This window comes from Leptonotus elevatus, chromosome 14, assembly GCF_054856555.1.
Source record: "Leptonotus elevatus isolate MCC_2025b chromosome 14, RoL_Lele_1.0, whole genome shotgun sequence".
Classification (NCBI taxonomy): Eukaryota; Metazoa; Chordata; class Actinopteri; order Syngnathiformes; family Syngnathidae; genus Leptonotus; species Leptonotus elevatus.
In genome coordinates, this window is record NC_141252.1 from 1,046,560 (window position 1) to 1,065,974 (window position 19,415).

Consider the following 19,415-nt stretch of genomic DNA (forward strand, 5'->3'; position numbering starts at 1 on the left):
CAATAAAATATATTTAAAAAATCCCGAGCCAATGTTCAAACGAACTAAACTGTGATACTGCTCTGCAATGCTTTGAGACATGATTGGCTGGAGCAAGCTGTCGTACCGCCCAAAAAGTGGTCGACAATCAAAATGTATACCACTAGACTGAAAAACAACGTTTAAAATAATCACACAAAAAAACACCGCGCTTAATTTGTATACGCAATAATTGCGTTTTGTTACAGAACGACCAGTTGGGCACCACTGAAGCGTCTACCTTCCAGAACCCGGAAGTACTCGAAGACGTGATTGGGTGCGGACGGTTGCCAATCAAGTGCAGCAGAAAAGCTGATATACGATTCGGTGGGAAGAGCTGTCCATCAAACGACAAGACACCGCCCAGGAAAAGCGTCGCCGCTCTCTATCGCTCAGGGTCAGCGTCACAAAACCTTAACAAAAAATTTGTTACTGTACTTCTATTCAGTCATTTTAATACACGACAAACTATAACTGCGTACAGTATTTCCAATACCAATTTTGCTGAATATAAAAGAGCTCAAACGGCACAAAAAATAAATAACAGTCCAAACATGGCACCTCATTTTTATTGAATTCAAATAAATCTATCAGCAAATGAAGACATATCTATCAGATTAATATTTTTCAAGTCATACTTCCTGCTTCCTTTCCCCCATAAACGCCAGCTAAGCTTTGAGCTATTACACCATTTTATTACATTAGCCTCTATGAAGGAAAGATACTTAGATTTTAGCATGTGGAATTAGTAGAACAATTGGCGTCAATTGCTGCGCCTCATCATGCATACTAGTTCTAATACAAAGATTGTTTTAAATAAAAAATACTGGTCCACATTTATTATCCAGTGATCTCAATAGTAAAATGCTCCTTCTTAGCACTGAACCACCGAGTCATTTGAAGTGATTGGCAGTACTCTAGTTCATGAAAGCTAAATAAAAAATAAAATGGCTACAGGATTTTTTAAAAGAGACACATTATAGATTTTTGATAGATGGTTATGTGTATACATATTTATGTTTAGCCATGTCCTCCACAACATTGACAAGTGTAACTCATTACCAGCGATAACGTTGTAAAAATGTGTATAATTCATAAATGACAGAAAGTATGTGGCAGACATATTGGGATTAAATGGTGAGGGAAAAAAATCCATAATTCCATAACGTGTCTCCTTTAAAATTATGCACTGAAAACACTTTTCCACCCCCCCTTTTGTACTTTTGATTGTACCGCGTGTAGAGCAGCAGCGACTGTGGTCTTCACAGGAGGAAATTAGGCTGCACCCAACACTGGGCGGAAAGTAATTGCATATATTATAAGAAATAAAAACAAACAAAAATCAAGGCACATGCCGATGTGTAGCAGCACAAAAGACGTTTCGTAAGGTTTTTGGCGTGAGACGGCGTCTTTCTCCGGGAGGCGAGGACCACAGTCGCCTGCTTACGAGACTGACGGAGGAGAGGCAATGAAAGAAAAACGAAAACAAACAAACAAAACGTCCGGACGTCATGGTGATGATTTCCTCAACAAAAAGTCAAGTCTTCAGTGCAGGAAGCGGATGCTCATTTTCTGCTCCACGTCCACCTTCTCCAGCACCTGACACATATGATAAAAATGGGAATACAAAAAATGAAATAAAAAAAATAAAAACTGAATTAAAACAATCGGCAATATTTGTGTCTGGTGTGGAGAACTTGCCTTGATGAACTCGTTGAAGGAAATGGAGCTGTCTCCGTTGGTGTCGGCCTCCTGGATGGTTCTGTCCGCGATGCTCCCCAGCTGCTCGTCAGAGATGTTCACGCCCACCATCATCCTTAACACCTGGCAAAAAAACAACAACAACGTGGCGCACGTGCATTGTTAAGTGTTTTGCATAAAAACGCAGCAGTCGTGAACGTGTCAGCTTCCAGCAAGTGACGCCGCGTCAGCGTCTTGTGAGGAAGGAAAACAAACAAAATGGAGGCCGTCATCACGTTGTGGCTACTTATCAACTGAAGGGCAAAGTCTCCTCCTCGCCGCGGTTTGCGTGACAGCCTTTAATTTCTGGACGAAACGCAGCGGCGAGGAGGCGACAAGCTCCACTTGGCGGACGCAAGGAAGAGGCAAGTTCAATCGAACCGTTTGCTCAGGTGTGGCAACTTCCTGCTTCGTTTTCAGTGAACGGTTACACAAAAACAAGGAACGTTTCTTTGAACATTTTTGCCAAACTTGCCGGGACCGACCGCGGATGACGACACTTTTGGTGTAAATTATGAGGTTTTTTTTTTAAGTATAGAATCCACACACATTTGTAGGATTTTTGTGTGTATATATATACACAAATAAATAAAAATAATAATAAAAAAATTGCCCTAAAATGTTATATTTATTTTTTAATAGTGCTTTATCTAGATTCTGTTGTTTATTAATTTGTGAATAAATAAAATTGTTTATTTTAAATACACATTACATAAGTAATTTCAGAGAGCTTTTTTTTAATTCTGTCATTTTAAAATCTTTATATTTAAATATAATTCTCTTGCCTATATATATATTTAAAAAAATACAAATCTAAAAACATTTGTGCAAAAATATATACAGTATATACACACATTAAATATTTCAAAATTGATTTTACTTTATCCCCAAAAAACCTACTAACCAAACTACTTTTGTAATTGATTTGTTTGTGATTTGATTGTAAAAAGTTTAAAATTTTTATCCAAGTAATACTTTTAAACTTTTTCTTAAAAAAAAAGAAGACTTTTACCCATTAAAAAAAAAATCGAAATAATTGTTAATTTTTTTTTTAACATTAACCACACGTTTTTGTTTTGTGTAAAAGGGGTTTTAAGACCCCCTCCTCCCAGCCATTCTTCCACTTCATCCCAAAACTTTTTTTTGTCAACTAAAGTACTAAAATACTGGTAAATTTTTCCCCCCCCTAAAAAACTATTTAATTATTACAATTTCCCATTACTTATAGACTGCTATGCTGCATACGTTGCGGCGCACACTCACCTGCAGCAGCTCATCGCGCGAGATCTTGTCGTCCCTGTCCAGGTCGTAAAGCCGGAAAGCAACTGCGCAGAAGCGACAAAACGAGCGATGGGTGACGCTTGTCGCGTTTGTGCGAGAAGCAACTCGCGCGCACGTGCACTCACACAGCAGCTTGTTGGTCCTGCTGTTGAGCGGCTCGCTGGTGCTGATGTTCTTGTTCTTCTCGCTCTCCTCGATGGGCCGAAAGTGGGCCAGCGTGCGCATGAAGCCGCGGAAGTTCACCTGGTCCTCCCTAAACACATTTCAAATGTTAAAAAAAACAACAACAACACACCCTTAATTATTGGATGGCGGGATGCTGTATTGTATTGTGCGAAAGTTATGCGATATCGTTGGCGTTACTGGGTTATGTACTAAAAACACTGAATGGCGAACAAAGTCAATGCAACATTTTTTTATGTGTTACCCAAACATACATCACATAATCACTACCTATGGATTCACCTACTTGCCCATTTATTTTTAACTCATTCACTGCCGTTGACGGCTATAGACTATTTCTATTAGTTTAACATTTTTTTCCCACTTTTGTTAACAAGAGTATGAAAACCTAGAAAAAAATGGTATTGTAGATTTAGAACAGATATAACATTTGTTAACTAGTGAAGTCATGCGATTAATTATGATTATTTTTTTAATTATCCCTGGACGCCCCTAAATTGTTAATAATCAAAAAAAAAAAAGATTATTAAAAAGTAAATAAATAAATTAATTAATTAATATTAAAAAAGCATTACAAATTAGGGGAGTCAGGCGATTACAATTTTTCGTAATCAATCGCACGACTTCACGAGTTAACTCATGATTAATCAAAAATGTTGTATCCGTTCTAAATGTACAATATTTTTTTCTCGGTTCTATACTCTTGTTAACAAAAGTGGAAAAAAATGTTAAACTAATAGAAATAGTTCAAATGAATTTTTGACGTCTATAGCCGTCAATGGTAGTGAATGAGTTAACCTGCCCTCCATTATTTGCTGAAAAATTTGCTATTGCTTAGGGCAAAGTGCGGTTAGATTTTTTTGGGTAATAATCTTATAATTTTTTACTTTTATCTAAAAAGTTTTACCTATTTAAAAAAGTTTTTTTGTACAGTTACAATTCTTCTATTTTTTTTAAAAAGTAAAAAAAATCATCCCAATTTTTGTTGACATTTAAAAAAAAAAAATGTAAAAATATCTAGAATATTTTTATCTTATTTAATTAATTAAAAAAAAATTTTTAATAAAAAAGTATTTAAAAAATTAGAATTAGATATTTGTTTTGTTTTTGACAAATATTTTTAGCTCCGTTTTGTGTTTGTATAGTTGAAATTCCTTTTTTTTATTAGATTTTTTGGGGGGTTGTTAAAAAAATTCAAAAAAATAGATTTTTTTGAATTTTCTAACAAATATTTTCACAAAAATATATATATTTAAATGTAAACATGTTACTTTGGCACCATTTTATGGCATCCTTGCACCTCAACTCCAACATAGTTGATGTCAAAGTGAGTTGAGGAGCTTCTTATAGCGTTTGCTCTCAATCTCAATCTCAATCTCAATCTCAGTCAACAATGGTGCAGCAACTAGTCAAAACCAAACACACACAGTTTTTACTCAGTCAACCATCATTGACGTCAGCGACAGTAAGCAGCATTCAAACAACTTATTATGTAGGAAGTGGCAGAACCTTTCAAAATAAAAGCCTCACCCTTCTGGGAAGAAGGCGTTGATGATGCGGTCACCCAACGGATTGATGGCCAACTCTGGAATCCTCTGGAAGTCTTCTCGACTGCGCGGCGGTAAATCAAACGGATTTGATTATTTGACATGGAAAAACACAATTGCAAGAAAACGGACGTGCTTCGTCTTCGCCATGACTACAATTCAGATGAGAATGCCAAAAGGCACTTCATGGCGATATTGACCCTCATAATAATCCAAGAGGAAGATGACACCAGTCACCTTGACTGAGCAGGAACAAGAACAACCAAAACGTGTTGTGTGTAAACGCTGCAGCCTCACAGACACACACACACACATAACAGCGGATTTAACCGCGGTAACTCCAGGAGGCAACATGTAATCATTACACACCTGTTCAACTATTACTCGCTTTGTCCCGTTCTAAAGATGAATTTCTTTCGTTTGTGATTAACTGCGGGGAAAAAGTTCCGGTTAAGAAATCCCATCAAAGTCACCTGAGGGTGCCGTTCTCGCCTTTATCCAGGCTGGTGAAGCGGCTGTACAGACGAGTGATCTGGCTGTGCGAGACTGAGGAAGGACACAAGGGAGATGAAGTTATCACGTCTCGTATAAACAAGTGGAACAAATTGTTTGGGCTGGGTTGTCTTTTGAGTCATTTAGCAAAACATAATGGCTGGCCTGCTACTTAACACCAGCTCAACATCCACTTCAGTGTCAAAAGTGGATTGATCCCATAAAAAGAAACATGTATCCATTCATACCGTTATCTCAACTGCTCTGCTTTTGTTAAAGTTCTTAATTTCTTTTTTCTTCGATGGAATTTTTGCCACCCGGAAGTACAGTACATGTGACGTCATTGCGATATGACCAATTAAATCATAAGCCCGGTGTTATGATTCCGTTAAGAAAGAAAAAAAAAAAGACTACTGGAAGCCATTAAATGTTGGCTCCTGTCAGGAAATAATACAATTCCGCCAATGACGTTTCTTTCTCCCCACTTTTAGCATTGAAAATGATAATAACATGATAACTTACAGCCCGTTTCTTTCTTGATTTCTTCAATTTCCTCCTCGCGGAGTAACGTGGAGGCTCGGGATCCCATAATGACGACTACGATGTTAAAGTTCGGAACAAAAACACAGAACCGAGCCGGCTGTGGAAACGTGACTTAAGTAAGAAAGTAAGAAAAAAAAAACGGCTACCCTTGAGCAGCTAGCGCGACAGATGTCTAGCTCGCCCGTCCACCGAGAGGAGGACAAATACGACACTCGGAGAAGTTTGGGACAACTTTAAAGTCCGCTCCGTGTGTAAAACTAGCAGCTCATTTGTTTTTGTAGCTGTTTGAAAAAAAACGCTGTCGGGTGTTTGGGAGGACAAGTTTCGGTGCTTTTATCTTCCGTCTTTATCGAGTGGGCGGGGTTATATTGGTTGAACTGGGTAGCCGTGTGAGTGCCTGATTAAAAATGTGACCATAGGACGCATGACAAGTGCCTTGTTAAAAATTGCGTTTTTTTTTTATTGCCGCTCGCCAATGCAAATATCGTTTTCTCGGGTAAAATGTGAGGTTTAGAACGTTACTAATCATGTACAACTCTGTTGTATGTGAAATACTTGTAATATTTCGTATAGTAAGTATAAACTTTAATAATGACTAAAAATAATTAAATAAATACTACACCACACTCGATTTAAAGAAACAAATAAGACAAAGCAACCTCACCAACACCCAAAATGCCCTAATTGAAGTGAATAATAGTAAAATCATTCGAAGAAAAAGTATTTAAATCACGTAATTGCACCTCGCCGACAGGTGGCAGTGCTTCACTGATTTTGATGCAACATAAATGTTTGAATTCATGGATCCAACAATGTCAAAGGTCAGCATTATTATCCTTGTAAATCTCATTGGACCTAATGTTTTGAGTTTTTGCTGCACATCCATCCATCCATTTTCTCTGATTTCCTCATTGCACACTCGCGGGTAGTTCCGGTGAGATAAATAGCGTACAGTACATCCTTTAACATCCTTTAACCATTTCCGGAATATCAGTGGATTTTTAGATTGATCAAATTAAAGAGCACATTTTTAAAGAAAGACAAAAGGAATAAAACAATAAATTGATATAGAACTGCAAAATAATGTCACAGGGCTGTTAACGAGAGGCAAAACCTAACGTAAGGCGCTTATTACCTCTGCCAAGGAAAGGGGTTAATCAACTGGGGCAGATGAGCCAGCCACTTGTTCACTATGCTGCCTGATGATATAATTAAGTACAAGACAAACAAAAATTTAGACTTTTTGTTTTTGGTCTGTCACCTTTTTATTGGAGCCCCAGTAAACATTCCTCATTGTCACACCAATAAAGCTGATAGCAAAAACGCATTGACACAAATAAAAAGATTATGTTCTTAAAAGCACACAATCATTAAAAAAAAAAAAAAAAAAAAGAAGAAAAAAGTCATTCAGAAACCTTACAAAAGTGCAATTCGTATTCAAATCAAACACACACATTGGGAGAAAAACAAAAATTGTTAACAGTGTGTTGTTAATAAAAACAATAACCAAGCAGCGTTGATATTTTTGTTCACTTGATGTATCGGCACACGGAATCCATGGCCATCTGGATGCTGCACACACACAAAAACGACAACAACATGAGAACTCCACTTGATCTTTTTTTTTTTTGCATTCTTTTCAACCTAAGACACATTTGTACTCAAAGGTTTCAGGTACCTGTCAGCGGTGTAGCCTCTCTCGCACATGTTGACAAGAGCGTACAGATGTCTCAGCGCATACTCGTACTGAAAACACAAAACCAGAAGAACGTCTCTCAGTTTTGAAGCTTGTGTCGCATGTTGATAAGTAGATGTTACATAGATGGCAAAGTTAATCCATAATAAATATACAATATAAAAATAAGTAATTAACTCATTTGCTCCCCAAAAATGTATAAATACGTTTTATTTTTAATATTACCACGCTCCCAAAGACGTATTTATACGTTTTTAGTTTTAAATGCTCGAGCATACATAAGGCTTTGATGCAGCCTCTGAACGGAAGAGAATGCATGAAGCAATAATAGTTATTACAAAAACGGCCAGCGGGTGGCAGCAGAGTATAAGAGATCAGCCAGGGCCATGTTGCAAAAAGGCTCTTTTCTCCAGTGTTTTAAACAGATTTGTGAATAAGGATGAAACTTAGCTATATTCTAATGCTAATTGCTGCAAAACGGAAACAGATAGAATTTTTTTTTCCTGATGAAAGAAGAGACTCTAATCTTTTTTTTTTTGGTAGCTTCCATGTTTTTGTAGCAATAGAACAGAATGTTCTGTGGGGCTTGCAAAATCAGTCAAAATCCAGTAAAACAGCCGGGAGCAAAGGGGGTTGCTTCAGTGAAAATGGCTGCGGGTGAAAAGGCTTGGGAGTGCAACAAAATCAAACAAAAGTGCGTCAACTCTGTAAGAAAAAAAATCAAGCACTTTTCAAAAATGATTTTCTTTTTAAAATAAGACAATATCAAAAATATAACTCAGGTTACGGAAAACTAAATGTGTTGCATTCCACTGTTGCGGTCGTACCTCGACTTTGTTCCAGTTGAAGCAGTTGTGTTTGTAGTAGTCCACGGCGGTTCGGTAGCACCGGTGCTGCGTCAGGTCCCGCCTTTCGTTGACCACATCCTCGGCCTCCGAACGGTCGCCCGTCACCCTCTCGGCGATGTAACGCATGGTCGCCGCCAGCATCTCCCTCACCTACGCAAACACAAATGAAAAAAAAAACGCAATTAAACGCACATGCAAATGAAAACACACATTGACGCGCACGCTGTGAATTTTGCCCGCCGACCTTGAAGTGTCCGTCAATTTCCGCGAGGAGCGTGCGGGCCACGTGGATGTCGTTGGAGGCCATCAGCTTCCTCTTGAGGATGGCAAGGGGAACATCTGGACTGGGCGTCAGGTCCAGCTCGCCGACGGGAGGTAACGGGCCGGGGGCGACGTCGCCGCTCTTGCGCGTCCCCTGGAAGGCCGCCACTTTCATGTGGGCCAGAGTCTGACGCCGGCACGAGCGTACGTCAATAAGATGCAAAAACATTCAACCAGGGTGCGGTTTGTGTGCCGCCTCACCTTGTTCCCAAACTGCTGCACGTGGCTGGTGTTGGTGTGACTCCGAACGATCCGGAACTGTTTCGACAGCGTTTCCTTGGAGAGGTCTTCCTGCAGCGCCGCAGAAAAACAGAGAGTCAAAATGGCAGATTGCATGTGTCTTAGTTTCACTTTGATATCTAAGGATTATTAACTCATTCACTGCCATCGACGGCTATAGACGTCAAAAACAGCCGGGAGCGAAGGGGGTTGCTTCAGTGAAAATGGCTGGGAGTGAATGAGTTAGCAGCTCTCTTAACTCATTCACTGCCATCGACGGCTATAGACGTCAAAAATTCATTTGAACTATTTCGATTAGTTTCACTTTTTTTTCCCACTTTTATTAACAGGACTATGAAAACCTAGAATTTTTTTATTGTACATTTAGAACAGATATAAAATGTGTGATTAATCGTGAGTGACTATTGAAGTCATGCGAATAATTACAATTAAAAATGTTAATCGTCTGACGCCCCTAATTTTTAATAATCTTTTCTTTTTTTAAATTAGGGGCATCAGGGGATTACAATTTTTAATTGTAATCAATCACATGACTTCACTAGTTAACTCAAGATTAATCACAAATTTTATATCTGTTCTAAATATACAATATTTTTTTCCTAGGTTTTCATACTCTTGTGGGGGAAAAATGTGAAACTAATAGTAAGAGTTTAAATTAATTGTTGACGTCTATAACCGTCAATGGAAATAGTTCAAATTAATGTTTGACGTCTACAGCCGTCAATGGCAGTGAATGAGTTAAGAGAGCTACCAACTCATTCACTCCCAGCCATTTTCACTGAAGCAACCCCCTTCGCTCCCGGCTGTTTTACTGGATTTGGACTAATTTTGCCAGGCCCACAGAATTTTGTCTTCTTGTAATAACTACCATTGCTTTAAGTGACCTCTTCAGGTCAGAGGCTGCATCAAAGCCTTCTGTATGCTCTAGCATAAATAAATAAAAACGTGTAAATACATTTTTGGGACCTTGGCAATATTTAAAATAGAACGTTATTTTCAACGTTTTTGGGAGCAAATGATAAAAATAAAAAAAAGAGAAAAAAAAAGAGAAAAAAGAAGCCCGTACCTCATCAGAGTCTTCCATCCAGTTGACACTGTACCAGTCTCCCAGGTAGGTGTCACGGTCTGCGTCGTAGTAGCAAGCATACGACGACTCGTGGGAGTTGGCGGCCGTGGTGGCGTAAACTTAAAAAAAAGAAAGAAAAGAAAACTTTAATCAAAATAGTTCCTATTTAAATGTTCCGTTTTGCTCAACTCACCGTCGATGTCGTCGGGCAGATCTTTCATCATCGAGCCAGACTCGCATGCTTCGATGTAGAACACCATCTGACACAAAGAGCATGAAAAACAGATCAGCGTTGACAGATGATGATGATGATGATGATGACGATGATATTACACACCTTCTTGTACTTCTTATTGTCGTGCATGTACAGGATGGTCTCCTGGAGGTCTTTGACATGAAGCTGCAAAAGAACATTCGCCACATATTTGACAAAATCCAGGTCCATAATAAATATAGTTAGAATCAATCGACATTATTTCCTTCACAAAACTCACATTGATAGATAAAAAGAATAAATATTATAAATAAAATAATAATAAAACACTACTCTAAAAAAGGGAAAACGTTTTTTTCAATTTACAATTTGGTTTTCTTTTTTTCCCCATTCTAAAAAATGTTACAGAACCAAGGGTCATTTACAAAAAATAGGATAATTATCAAAAAATCAGTTTTTAATTTTACTAAATCACTTATTCATTCATAGAAAAAAATAACTATTTTTTGGGGAATGGATACTTCTATTTTTTTTTCTTTAAAAAAGTGGTACACAACCAAAAATTATGTATATAATATATATATATATATATATATATATATATATATATATATATAAATAATGTATTTTATATTGTGCATTTTACAAAATCCCAGGCTATAAACAAGTATTTTTGGCCATTTTCTTAAATCTAAAAAATAGCATTTGTTAAAAAAAAAAGAAGAAGTGTTTTTTTCTCACATGTATCATCAATAAGTATTTCTAAATTTATTTTTTCCCTTTATAAAATAAAGGGTAATTTATAAAATCACCCAAAATTATTATTGTTATATTTATTTAAATTTTACAAAATCCCATGTTGATGTAATACATTTAAAAAGTATTTGGGGATTAAAAAAAAACTCTATAAAAATATAGGGCACAAATAAAATGTTACTTTTTCAAAAATAAATATTTTTCCACATTTCTAAAACCCAGGTTAATGTATTTTAAAAAAACAATGAAATCCAATTGTTTTTCCCCTTCTCTCTCTCTCTTTTACATTTCATGAAATTTAGGTACGGTACATGTAAAAAACAAACAACAAAACAGCGCACAAACTAAAAAGCAAACAAAACAAAACACAGCAGACATATAGATTTTGTGAAAACACCTCTCCGAGGGGGAAGGCCAGAATTCCAGGCGCTCCGTGGTCAGTGAAGTAAACAAAGACGTGATCGTTGGGACCGCTGTGAGGACACAAAGATAAAGATGTTGACTGACAAAAAAAAAAAAAAAAAAAAAGAAGAAGCATGTAGAGATGTTGCACAATCGTCACTGGCCTCTTTAACACTTTCCCGGAGCCTCCTTTTACTTTGGAGGCGTCACCTTTCAGCACGGCCAGGAAGTTTTCCGGATTGACATCCTGCGCACGACAAGTCGGTCATAAAAATAAATAAAGAAAGAAAACATTAAAAAAATACAAATACAAAAAAAAAAAAAATACAAAATAAAAATAAATAAATAAAATAAAATAAAAATGTTTTTTTCCTTTTGACACTCACTTGACCAGTGTAGTCTTTGGGGACACCCTTGTACACGTCGCTCCCGTTGGGCCTGTTGATCAAGATGCCGGGCGTGGGATTCCTTCAGGAGGGAAGCAGGAACACATTGTTTACATATCAAAAAAAGAATAAATAAATAAATAAATAAAGCAATCTTTTCACATTCTTTTTATTTATTTATTACAAAATCCAGGTTGATGTATAAAAATAGTCAAAAATCCATCTTTATTTTTTTTTTTTTTAACACAGGCACATATATCAAAATTAACCATCCCTTTTTTTATTTTGACGTAAAAAAAATTTTTTAACGCAAGCATTGACTCCTTCAAAGTGTTTCTGTTGCCGACCCCGAGCAGCAAATCAATACAAGGAGTTAACCGACTGGTCGCACCAACTGATAATGAGCGTAAATGAGGGGGAGTAACATGATTAGTTGCGCGTGACTCCTCTCAAAAAAGTGCATTTTGTTTGAACGTACACGTCGCTGACTCGGATGGAAAGTACAACCGCGCCGGAAAAATTCCCAAAAGACTGCCTGGCGCGTTAAACGTTAACAAACCGCTGGCCCACTTTCATTTCTCTTAAAAATATTTCCAAGCAAACTAAAGAGGAAGTGTGTGATAAAGAGAAGCTGCAAAGGGCTGATTTAAAAATATGATTTGACAGATTTGGTAGTGTTTTTTGTTGTTGTTGATTTAAGGAGCGTTTACTTTGGTTTCGTTATCAGTGTTGACCATATTCTTGTATATTTGGCTCGGTGCCCCTAAAAACAGGAAAGAGATTGCAGGCAGCTGTGAACATCACAGGAAAAAGTGTCTGATGAAAGAAAACACGGTCAATCGTTTACCCCCCCCCACCCCCAAAGATAATTTTTAAAGCCTAAATTGAGGACTATCATATTCACTTGAGTTGAAATATTACTAAATTAAAGATGTACATCAAAGTGAGAACTGAGAAGGAAAAAAATTGCCACGTCACCAGAATTAAAATCAGAAATTCTAGTGGAAAATGTCTTTTTCTGAGAATAAAAATATAATAATAATATGTCAAAATTTTACAAAAATAAAGTCGGAAAAAGTTTACAAAAAAAAAAACAGAAAATAAAAATTTAAATATTAAAGGAATAAAGTCAGAGTATAACAAAAAAATAATAATAATAATTTAAAAAAAAAAGAGGATTAAGTCAGAAATTAACATAAAAAAAAAATACAATAATATGAAATGTGAAAATATATTCCAGTAAAAATGCTACAATTTTATGATAATAAAGTGCAATTTCTCACTCCTCAGCTTGCGCCAAGTCATCCATCATCATGACCACAATTTGCTCGTCCGGGATGCCGTTCCTGTGCACAATCTGGTAGGCGTGGCACGCGTCGGCCTGGGAAACGGACACGAGCACGGGACAGTTCAAATTCCACAAATGGCTTTTGGGGTTGCTCTTTGAGGCCATTAACATATAATTTTATTCGATCATGCAAGTCATTTGTACATTAACATGTAAACAGTTGTACAAGAAAAAAGTAATAATTTTGCAAATGTCTTTCTATATATAGAGTTGAAACACGGCTTATATAAAGTCGTAAAATGATAAATGACTGTGGATAAAAATCATTATTTCACATGAATTAAGTCAAGTGACAGTCAAATGGAGTTGTAAAATAGTGTGAAAAAGATTATTATTTTAAGTATAACAAGAATAAAAGATGGAAATTGACATGAAAAACTTCTAATGTTACTCAAATAAAGTCACAGTTTTCCAAGAAAAGTGATGCAACACAAAGAAAAGAACCTTAACTCATTTGCTCCCAAACAAATACATGGCTTCAGTGAAAATGGCGAATACGAAAGTTGTATTATGACCAAACAAAAGTTGTAGCAATATGAGAGGAAAATTCAATAGCACGAGGATAAAGTTGAAAGATTAAGATAACCAATTCAATCTGGAAAATTAATATTTTTTTGGGGTAGATTTGTACTTGGTTCCTTCCCCATCACCAAATACCTAAATCATATTTTGTGTTGTATAAATGTTTACCTGATGTCTGTAGTTGTACCAAGTGTACGAGCCAGCGACGATCACCACCCAGTTCTTCCCGTTTTCAGGCTCCTGTCTGGGGAAGGAGCTCACCAGGGCGGCGGAGAACCCCAGCAGAACCGGGAGTACCAACAAACGACCCATTCCCCTGCCTGTGTTTCGGTAGCGAGATATGAACAATAATTAAGTATTATTTTGTGACACAATCATATGTTGAAGTGACTTATTTAAGCGGTTGAGGTGAAGCTTTTCAGGCAAACTCCAACGACGCCACCTTATTCCTGGCTGTCACATGACAACGGTGTCCATTCTCTCTATGCTAGCCAACCGGCTAGCTAAGATAAAATCGCACCAGGGAGCTTACACTAAATTAATAAAATCCGTAAAAACACACATTCGTATTACCTGAAGTTTGCTTCTTCTTTTTTTTGTAGGAAGACGAGCCAAGAGGGGATGCGGAGAGAAAAAAAATAACCAAATGGCCCGATTTATCTTGTAATGAAACGCGTCGATGTTATTTATAAGGCGAAAAAAAAAGAAAAGCTGGAATGACGTTAGAGCGGCAGCCAATCAGAGGACGCAGGAGGAGGGGCTTTTCTGTAAAAAAAAATAAAAATAAAATCACGTGCTCTCAAACCAGTTTGGACTTGGTTGATAGGCGAAAGTCGAAGTATGACGCAGTGATTTACATGGATAAACACAACAAATATTTACTTAAGTCAGTGATAATATGCTATATTCACAATTTCTAAACATTATAGGCAGCCCGATTGGGTTAGAAAAGCAACTTAGTATTTTTTAGTGTGTACGTAAACGTCTAGATTATAAAGTAAAACAATAAATAAATAAATAAATATATATATATATATATATATATATATATATATATATATTGCAAGAATGCATTCAAAATATATGGTTGTAAATTGGTATGAAAAAAGAGAGTAAAAGTAGTCATAATGGAAGGTGCACAAGACACATACAAAAATTGTAATTTAACATGAGAAGTCATGATTCCCCCCCACTCAGGCACAAGAATAGTTTTAATTTTGTGAGAACAAAGTCGCAATATTACGGGAATTAAAGGAGTACAGAACCACTACGAAAATACAGTAAAAACTATTTGAGAATACAGTTGTATGTTATTTTTTAAAGAGTTTTTAAAATAATGTGGTAGAAGTCAAATTTATGAGATAAAGTACAAATACTATGTGATTAAATGGGAGCAATATTACAAACATTAAGTTGAAATATGAGAATGATGTAAAAATATCACAAGAATAAAGTTGTACTCTATTATTACAAAATTAACATTTAATGAAGTTCAAACAGCCATCACAACAACTCATCTGCAATAAATCAGTTTTTTTTTATTTCTCAATATAGAAAAGCAATTAAGTTAAATAGTTAAACAAACCATCAGAAAAAAATCTGCATCATGTTTTCAACCCCATGGTCCTTTAATACATTAACCTTTTTATCTCAAAAAGCGGAAAGTGTAAATATTATATTCACAGTAATAAATATTTTATACACTCAACATTATACATATATATATATATATTTTTGTGTAAATATATATACGGATATACAATAAAAAGCATTTTCAAGTTGGTAAAAGACAAAAGAAGGGTGATTGCATTTTAATCGTCGTTCCAAGGCATCGGTATAACCACGGCCATTCAGAGTCTGTCATAATAAATAGTGTGATATTGTTTGCATGTATGTCTTAATGTGTGTGTGTTTTAGTGATGTCAAAGTTAAAGCTTTAACTTCGACAGCACTAATTATATATATATATATATATATATATATATATATATATATATATATATGATTGTAGTGCATCACTGTAAAATAAAATATATAGTGCAAGTCAATGTTTTCAAACTAATCCGAGTGGAATGACTACAATGAAACGTCCTCTGTCGTTATGGCAACGGGGCGGTGCAGGGGTGGTAGCAGAAATGACATAACCAGGCATATTTGGCAAATTATTAACAACAAAATATATCAACACAAAAATGCATAGAAATCAATGAGCTTGACTGTCATGCAGCACTTTTCCCCAGACGATAAAAGCAAGGCAGATTGTGACAAAGAGGAAGTAGGGAGGGAGGCGTTTAAAAAAAAGAAAAGAAAAAGAAAATATCTGCCTCGGCTTGCACTTTTTCCCTGTGGTTCGAGTCACCCTCAGCTGGGAGAGGATGACCGTGTTGGGTGGGGGGGAGAACTCCCAGTTGCTGTTTTCAAACGTGACATTAGCAGAAGATTATCGGCAACTCGGCCGCTAGCTGCTAACGTTAGCAGTCGACCACATTGCGCAACAAGTTGATAACAATTATAATGGCTAGCTTGACATTAGGTGCTACCATTAGCAGCACCCCATTGTGCGAGGTCGCATGATAAAAGGCTCTCGTAATTGAAAATACATACAGCCTTCTATAACAAGCGATAATAGCCGCTATTTAACAGTTGATGGCTATTTAGCCATTAGCTTGAGCTTCTTCAACATTAACAAGTCATGATAATTGCGACTTAGCCATTAGCGGCCATTTAGCCATCCGTGACAAAGGGAAGAAGTCAGCCATATTGTTTTGTCACGTAAAAAAAGCCTAATCGGGCTCGAACTTTAATAAGTGACGATAGCAGCTACATGGCAATTGGCGGCTAATGTTAGCAATCGGCCAAATATTGCAACGCCACATGCAAAATTGATAACCTGCTCGTTTTTTGATGATTGATTATGGCAGGCAGTGAGCCGCAAACGTTAGCAGTGGACCACATCGTGTGATGTCACGCGTGCAGTCTAAACCACGCACAATCTTCCTTCAATGTAACCGTTAGCAGCTACCTAGCCATTAGCTGAACCGTTGTTAACAGGGGACAGTAGTGACTAGTTAGCAGTCAGTGGTTATAATATATAACCACACTATGCGATGCAAAAATCTTCTATAAAATGTGACAATGTCACGCTAGTTAGCCATTAGCAGCTAACATTAGCAGTCAATCACATTGCTCGATACAATCATAAAACACGCACTCAGCCGTTCGTGGCTACCTGGTCTTTAGCAACAGTAGCAGCTAGCTACCAGTTAGCGGCTACATTAGCAGTCAACCACACACTCAACCCTCAGTAATGAGTGGCTAGTTAGCCACTATCAGCTAACATTAGCAGTTATCGACTTCATGCGTGACATCACACAATGTTTCGGACCGCTTAACGCAAAAGCCCTGTTAATCGTACCCTGGCTCGGCTTTCACTTTTTTGCCTTGCATTTCGATTCAGAGCGTTTCCTGTGTATGTTCTTGGTGTGCTCGCCATTTAGGCTCCCCTGTTAAACCTCGGCGCCCAGCTCGATGACCCCCGTCTCGACGATGGGCACCAGTTTGTCGTCCACCTGTACCAGCAGGATGGTCTTGTCTATGTGGGAGCGGTTGGCCGGCTCGCGGCTACAAGGCACCCATCGGTGAATCACCTGGAAAAACCACAAAAATGACAATCTGCTCACATTTGTGACACGAGGAAGAAAGTAGGTCAGTGTCACATGACGCTAAATAGGACAAACAAACAGGACCGTCTGGGGCAAAGTCCCCAAAAATGTGGTTGCTTACGTGATGGTCCAAAAATGAGCACACAGAATTAATCTTGAAAAAAAGATCTTGATAAAAAAAACAATACGATAAGGACTTTTCATAATATTAGGAAAGATTTATCAAAACAATATGACTTCTTAAGATTTTTTTTTTATTACAGGAAAATGTGAATTTGCTCACATATGATTAGGATTTGATGTTTTCTGTTTTGATTCTGACTTCACCAAAAAGATTATTTTTTTTTTTTTTATGCTTAACTCACATGTCCTTCCATGCCCTCCAGGGGGCTCCAGTCCCTCCAGCAGGTCCGCCCCGCCCGCAGTCTCACCGTCTCGTCGGGCCACTGCAGCTCCTTCCGCTTGGACACGTTGATGTTCTCCAGCACCTGACCCGGGTCCATAATCTGGACAGAAAGAACCGCAACAATGACACTCAGGGCTGGACTGGCCATCTGGCGTGCAGGGCAAATGCACGGTGGGCCGGCCCTCTTTTGGGGCTGATGCTGCACAAGAGACTGGTCCACAATTTAGAAGGAACCGTCCATTCATCCATTTCAAATATCGATAGAAAACTGAAACATCATCAATAAACATCCGTGGCGGAACCACGTGTTAGGCAAGAGTCGTGCTGGGCCGGGTTGGGCCAGAAGGCTTAAGGCAATATGCCAGGGCCGATTTTTTTGTGCCAGTCCAGCTCTGCCCACTCTATACAGCTGTTCATTGTTTGCGGATTCTTTAAAAAGATTTTTGGGGGGGTTTAAAAAAATTAAATAAATCTGGTACATCCGAGAAAAAAACAACTTCATGTGTTAGGACTTTGATCATATTAGAATTGTTTTTCCTTGAAGAAATACATCCTTTTATCTAAAAAAAAAAATCACATATAAAGAGGACCTTCATTCATATTAGGACTATTTCATGAATGATTTAAAAGAAAACACTAAAATGGAAAATATTTATAAAAAAAAAAAAAAAATCATAAAAACTTTTTCTTGTCTTTTATAAAAAAAATTGCATTTTAAAATTAAGACCGGATCTTCTTGGGGGGAAATTGCTTAAAAATATTACTTTTATCTACAAAAAATATTACATTTTCTCAAAAAGGTTAAAATCTCGCCCACGGATTTTTTTTTTAAATTAAAAAAGTCTTAAGAAATATTTATTTTTTTCTTTTGGTGTGTTTTAATAAGTTTACATGTTTTTAAAGCATGTGGATGGGGGGTAAAACTATTAAATATTTCTTGTCTGTCGATATTTCGAAGTTTCATTTAAAGCCTATGGGTCTGGAACCCCCCATGAAAAATAGCACACACCTGCACTCTGTAGGAGATGTCATCCCTGCGCACCGTGGAGACGACGGGGTTATGCTGCTGCGGGTGGTGGTGGTGGTGGTGCGGATGGTGATGATGAAGATGCTGCTGCTGCTGGTGGTGGTGGTGATGCTGGCCGAGGGGGTCCGTCACCACGCCGCACAGGCCGTCGTTCCCCAGGAGGCCCACGAGCGTGTGGCGCTTGCACGGCGGGATGCTGTGGCTGGAGAGTGACGCCGACGGGCCGGCCGGGTCCGAGGTGGAGCCCAGCCGCAGCTGCAGGGAGGTGGGCAGCGTGCGCAGGGACAGCTGGCTGGTAGAGGAGCGCCGGCACGCCTCCAGACCCGTGGCGGACGTGCGCAGTGACGAGTGGCGGCTGCTGCCGCCGTAGCGGTACGACGACGACTGGCTGGCCATGGAGGCCCGGGCCGGGGAGTGGCGCACCAGGCTGGACTGGACGGACTGGGAACTCTGACTGGAGCCTGGAAACCAAGAAAGCACAGCCAGACCACCGCTAGCATTGTAACAATGTTGTAGATTGCTAATGGTAGCTTTTAATAGTCAAATAACGGACATTGTTACTTGTGATCAAAAGGACATTTAGCCGCTAGTTAGCATAAAGTCAAAGACACGCTTAACCCTTTGATAAAAAGTGACAATAGCAGCTAAATAGCTGTTAACATTAGCAGTGGTCAATCTTGAAGGTGCTATTGTCACTTGTTATTAAAAATTGAGTGT

At 37.9% G+C, this 19,415-nt stretch overlaps 3 protein-coding genes across 4 annotated transcripts in view; all 3 read right to left on the reverse strand.

The window, feature by feature from the left end:
- Positions 1 to 569: 569 nt before the first annotated feature.
- Positions 570 to 6,176, reverse strand: chp1 (calcineurin-like EF-hand protein 1). Its single transcript, XM_086095372.1, has 7 exons — positions 5,784 to 6,176; positions 5,243 to 5,315; positions 4,753 to 4,833; positions 3,165 to 3,292; positions 3,022 to 3,083; positions 1,720 to 1,842; positions 570 to 1,617 (listed from the first exon to the last, which is right to left on the reverse strand). Exons 1-7 carry the CDS (start codon positions 5,848 to 5,850, stop codon positions 1,564 to 1,566), a joined length of 588 nt encoding a protein of 195 aa, XP_085951498.1. The 5' UTR covers positions 5,851 to 6,176; the 3' UTR covers positions 570 to 1,563.
- Positions 6,177 to 7,037: 861 nt separating this feature from the next.
- lgmn (legumain) lies at positions 7,038 to 14,325 on the reverse strand. Its single transcript, XM_086095601.1, has 14 exons — positions 14,177 to 14,325; positions 13,772 to 13,923; positions 13,017 to 13,114; positions 11,734 to 11,815; positions 11,512 to 11,594; positions 11,343 to 11,418; positions 10,313 to 10,375; positions 10,169 to 10,235; positions 9,976 to 10,094; positions 8,871 to 8,960; positions 8,593 to 8,796; positions 8,328 to 8,498; positions 7,483 to 7,550; positions 7,038 to 7,376 (listed from the first exon to the last, which is right to left on the reverse strand). The coding sequence occupies exons 2-14, from the start codon at positions 13,913 to 13,915 to the stop codon at positions 7,334 to 7,336; spliced, it is 1,308 nt and encodes a 435-aa protein (XP_085951727.1). The 5' UTR covers positions 13,916 to 13,923; positions 14,177 to 14,325; the 3' UTR covers positions 7,038 to 7,333.
- A 796-nt stretch (positions 14,326 to 15,121) lies between these two features.
- Positions 15,122 to 19,415, reverse strand: part of pcnx1 (pecanex 1) — a 32,235-nt gene continuing 27,941 nt past the window's right edge. For both annotated transcript variants that reach the window (XM_086095592.1, XM_086095591.1), the window contains exons 33-35: positions 18,681 to 19,159; positions 17,631 to 17,771; positions 15,122 to 17,250 (exon numbers count right to left, since the gene is read on the reverse strand). In XM_086095592.1, the coding sequence (XP_085951718.1) occupies positions 17,110 to 17,250; positions 17,631 to 17,771; positions 18,681 to 19,159 (761 nt within the window). In that variant the 3' untranslated portion in view covers positions 15,122 to 17,109. The remainder of the gene's footprint in view (positions 17,251 to 17,630; positions 17,772 to 18,680; positions 19,160 to 19,415) is intronic.

What these genes read in the sequence shown, in the direction of transcription:
- lgmn (XM_086095601.1), bottom strand. Translation starts at nt 13,915, where the DNA reads ATGGGTCGTTTGTTGGTACTCCCGGTTCTGCTGGGGTTCTCCGCCGCC. An exon ending in ACAATAAGAAGTACAAGAAG is followed by an intron (nt 10,236 to 10,312) that starts GTGTGTAATATC and finishes TCTTTGTGTCAG; the next exon opens with ATGGTGTTCTACATCGAAGC. An exon ending in AGAGGCTACACCGCTGACAG is followed by an intron (nt 7,377 to 7,482) that starts GTACCTGAAACC and finishes GTGTGTGTGCAG; the next exon opens with CATCCAGATGGCCATGGATT.
- chp1 (XM_086095372.1), bottom strand. Translation starts at nt 5,850, where the DNA reads ATGGGATCCCGAGCCTCCACGTTACTCCGCGAGGAGGAAATTGAAGAA. An exon ending in CAGGACCAACAAGCTGCTGT is followed by an intron (nt 3,084 to 3,164) that starts GTGAGTGCACGT and finishes GCTTCTGCGCAG; the next exon opens with TTGCTTTCCGGCTTTACGAC. An exon ending in CCTTCAACGAGTTCATCAAG is followed by an intron (nt 1,618 to 1,719) that starts GCAAGTTCTCCA and finishes CATATGTGTCAG; the next exon opens with GTGCTGGAGAAGGTGGACGT.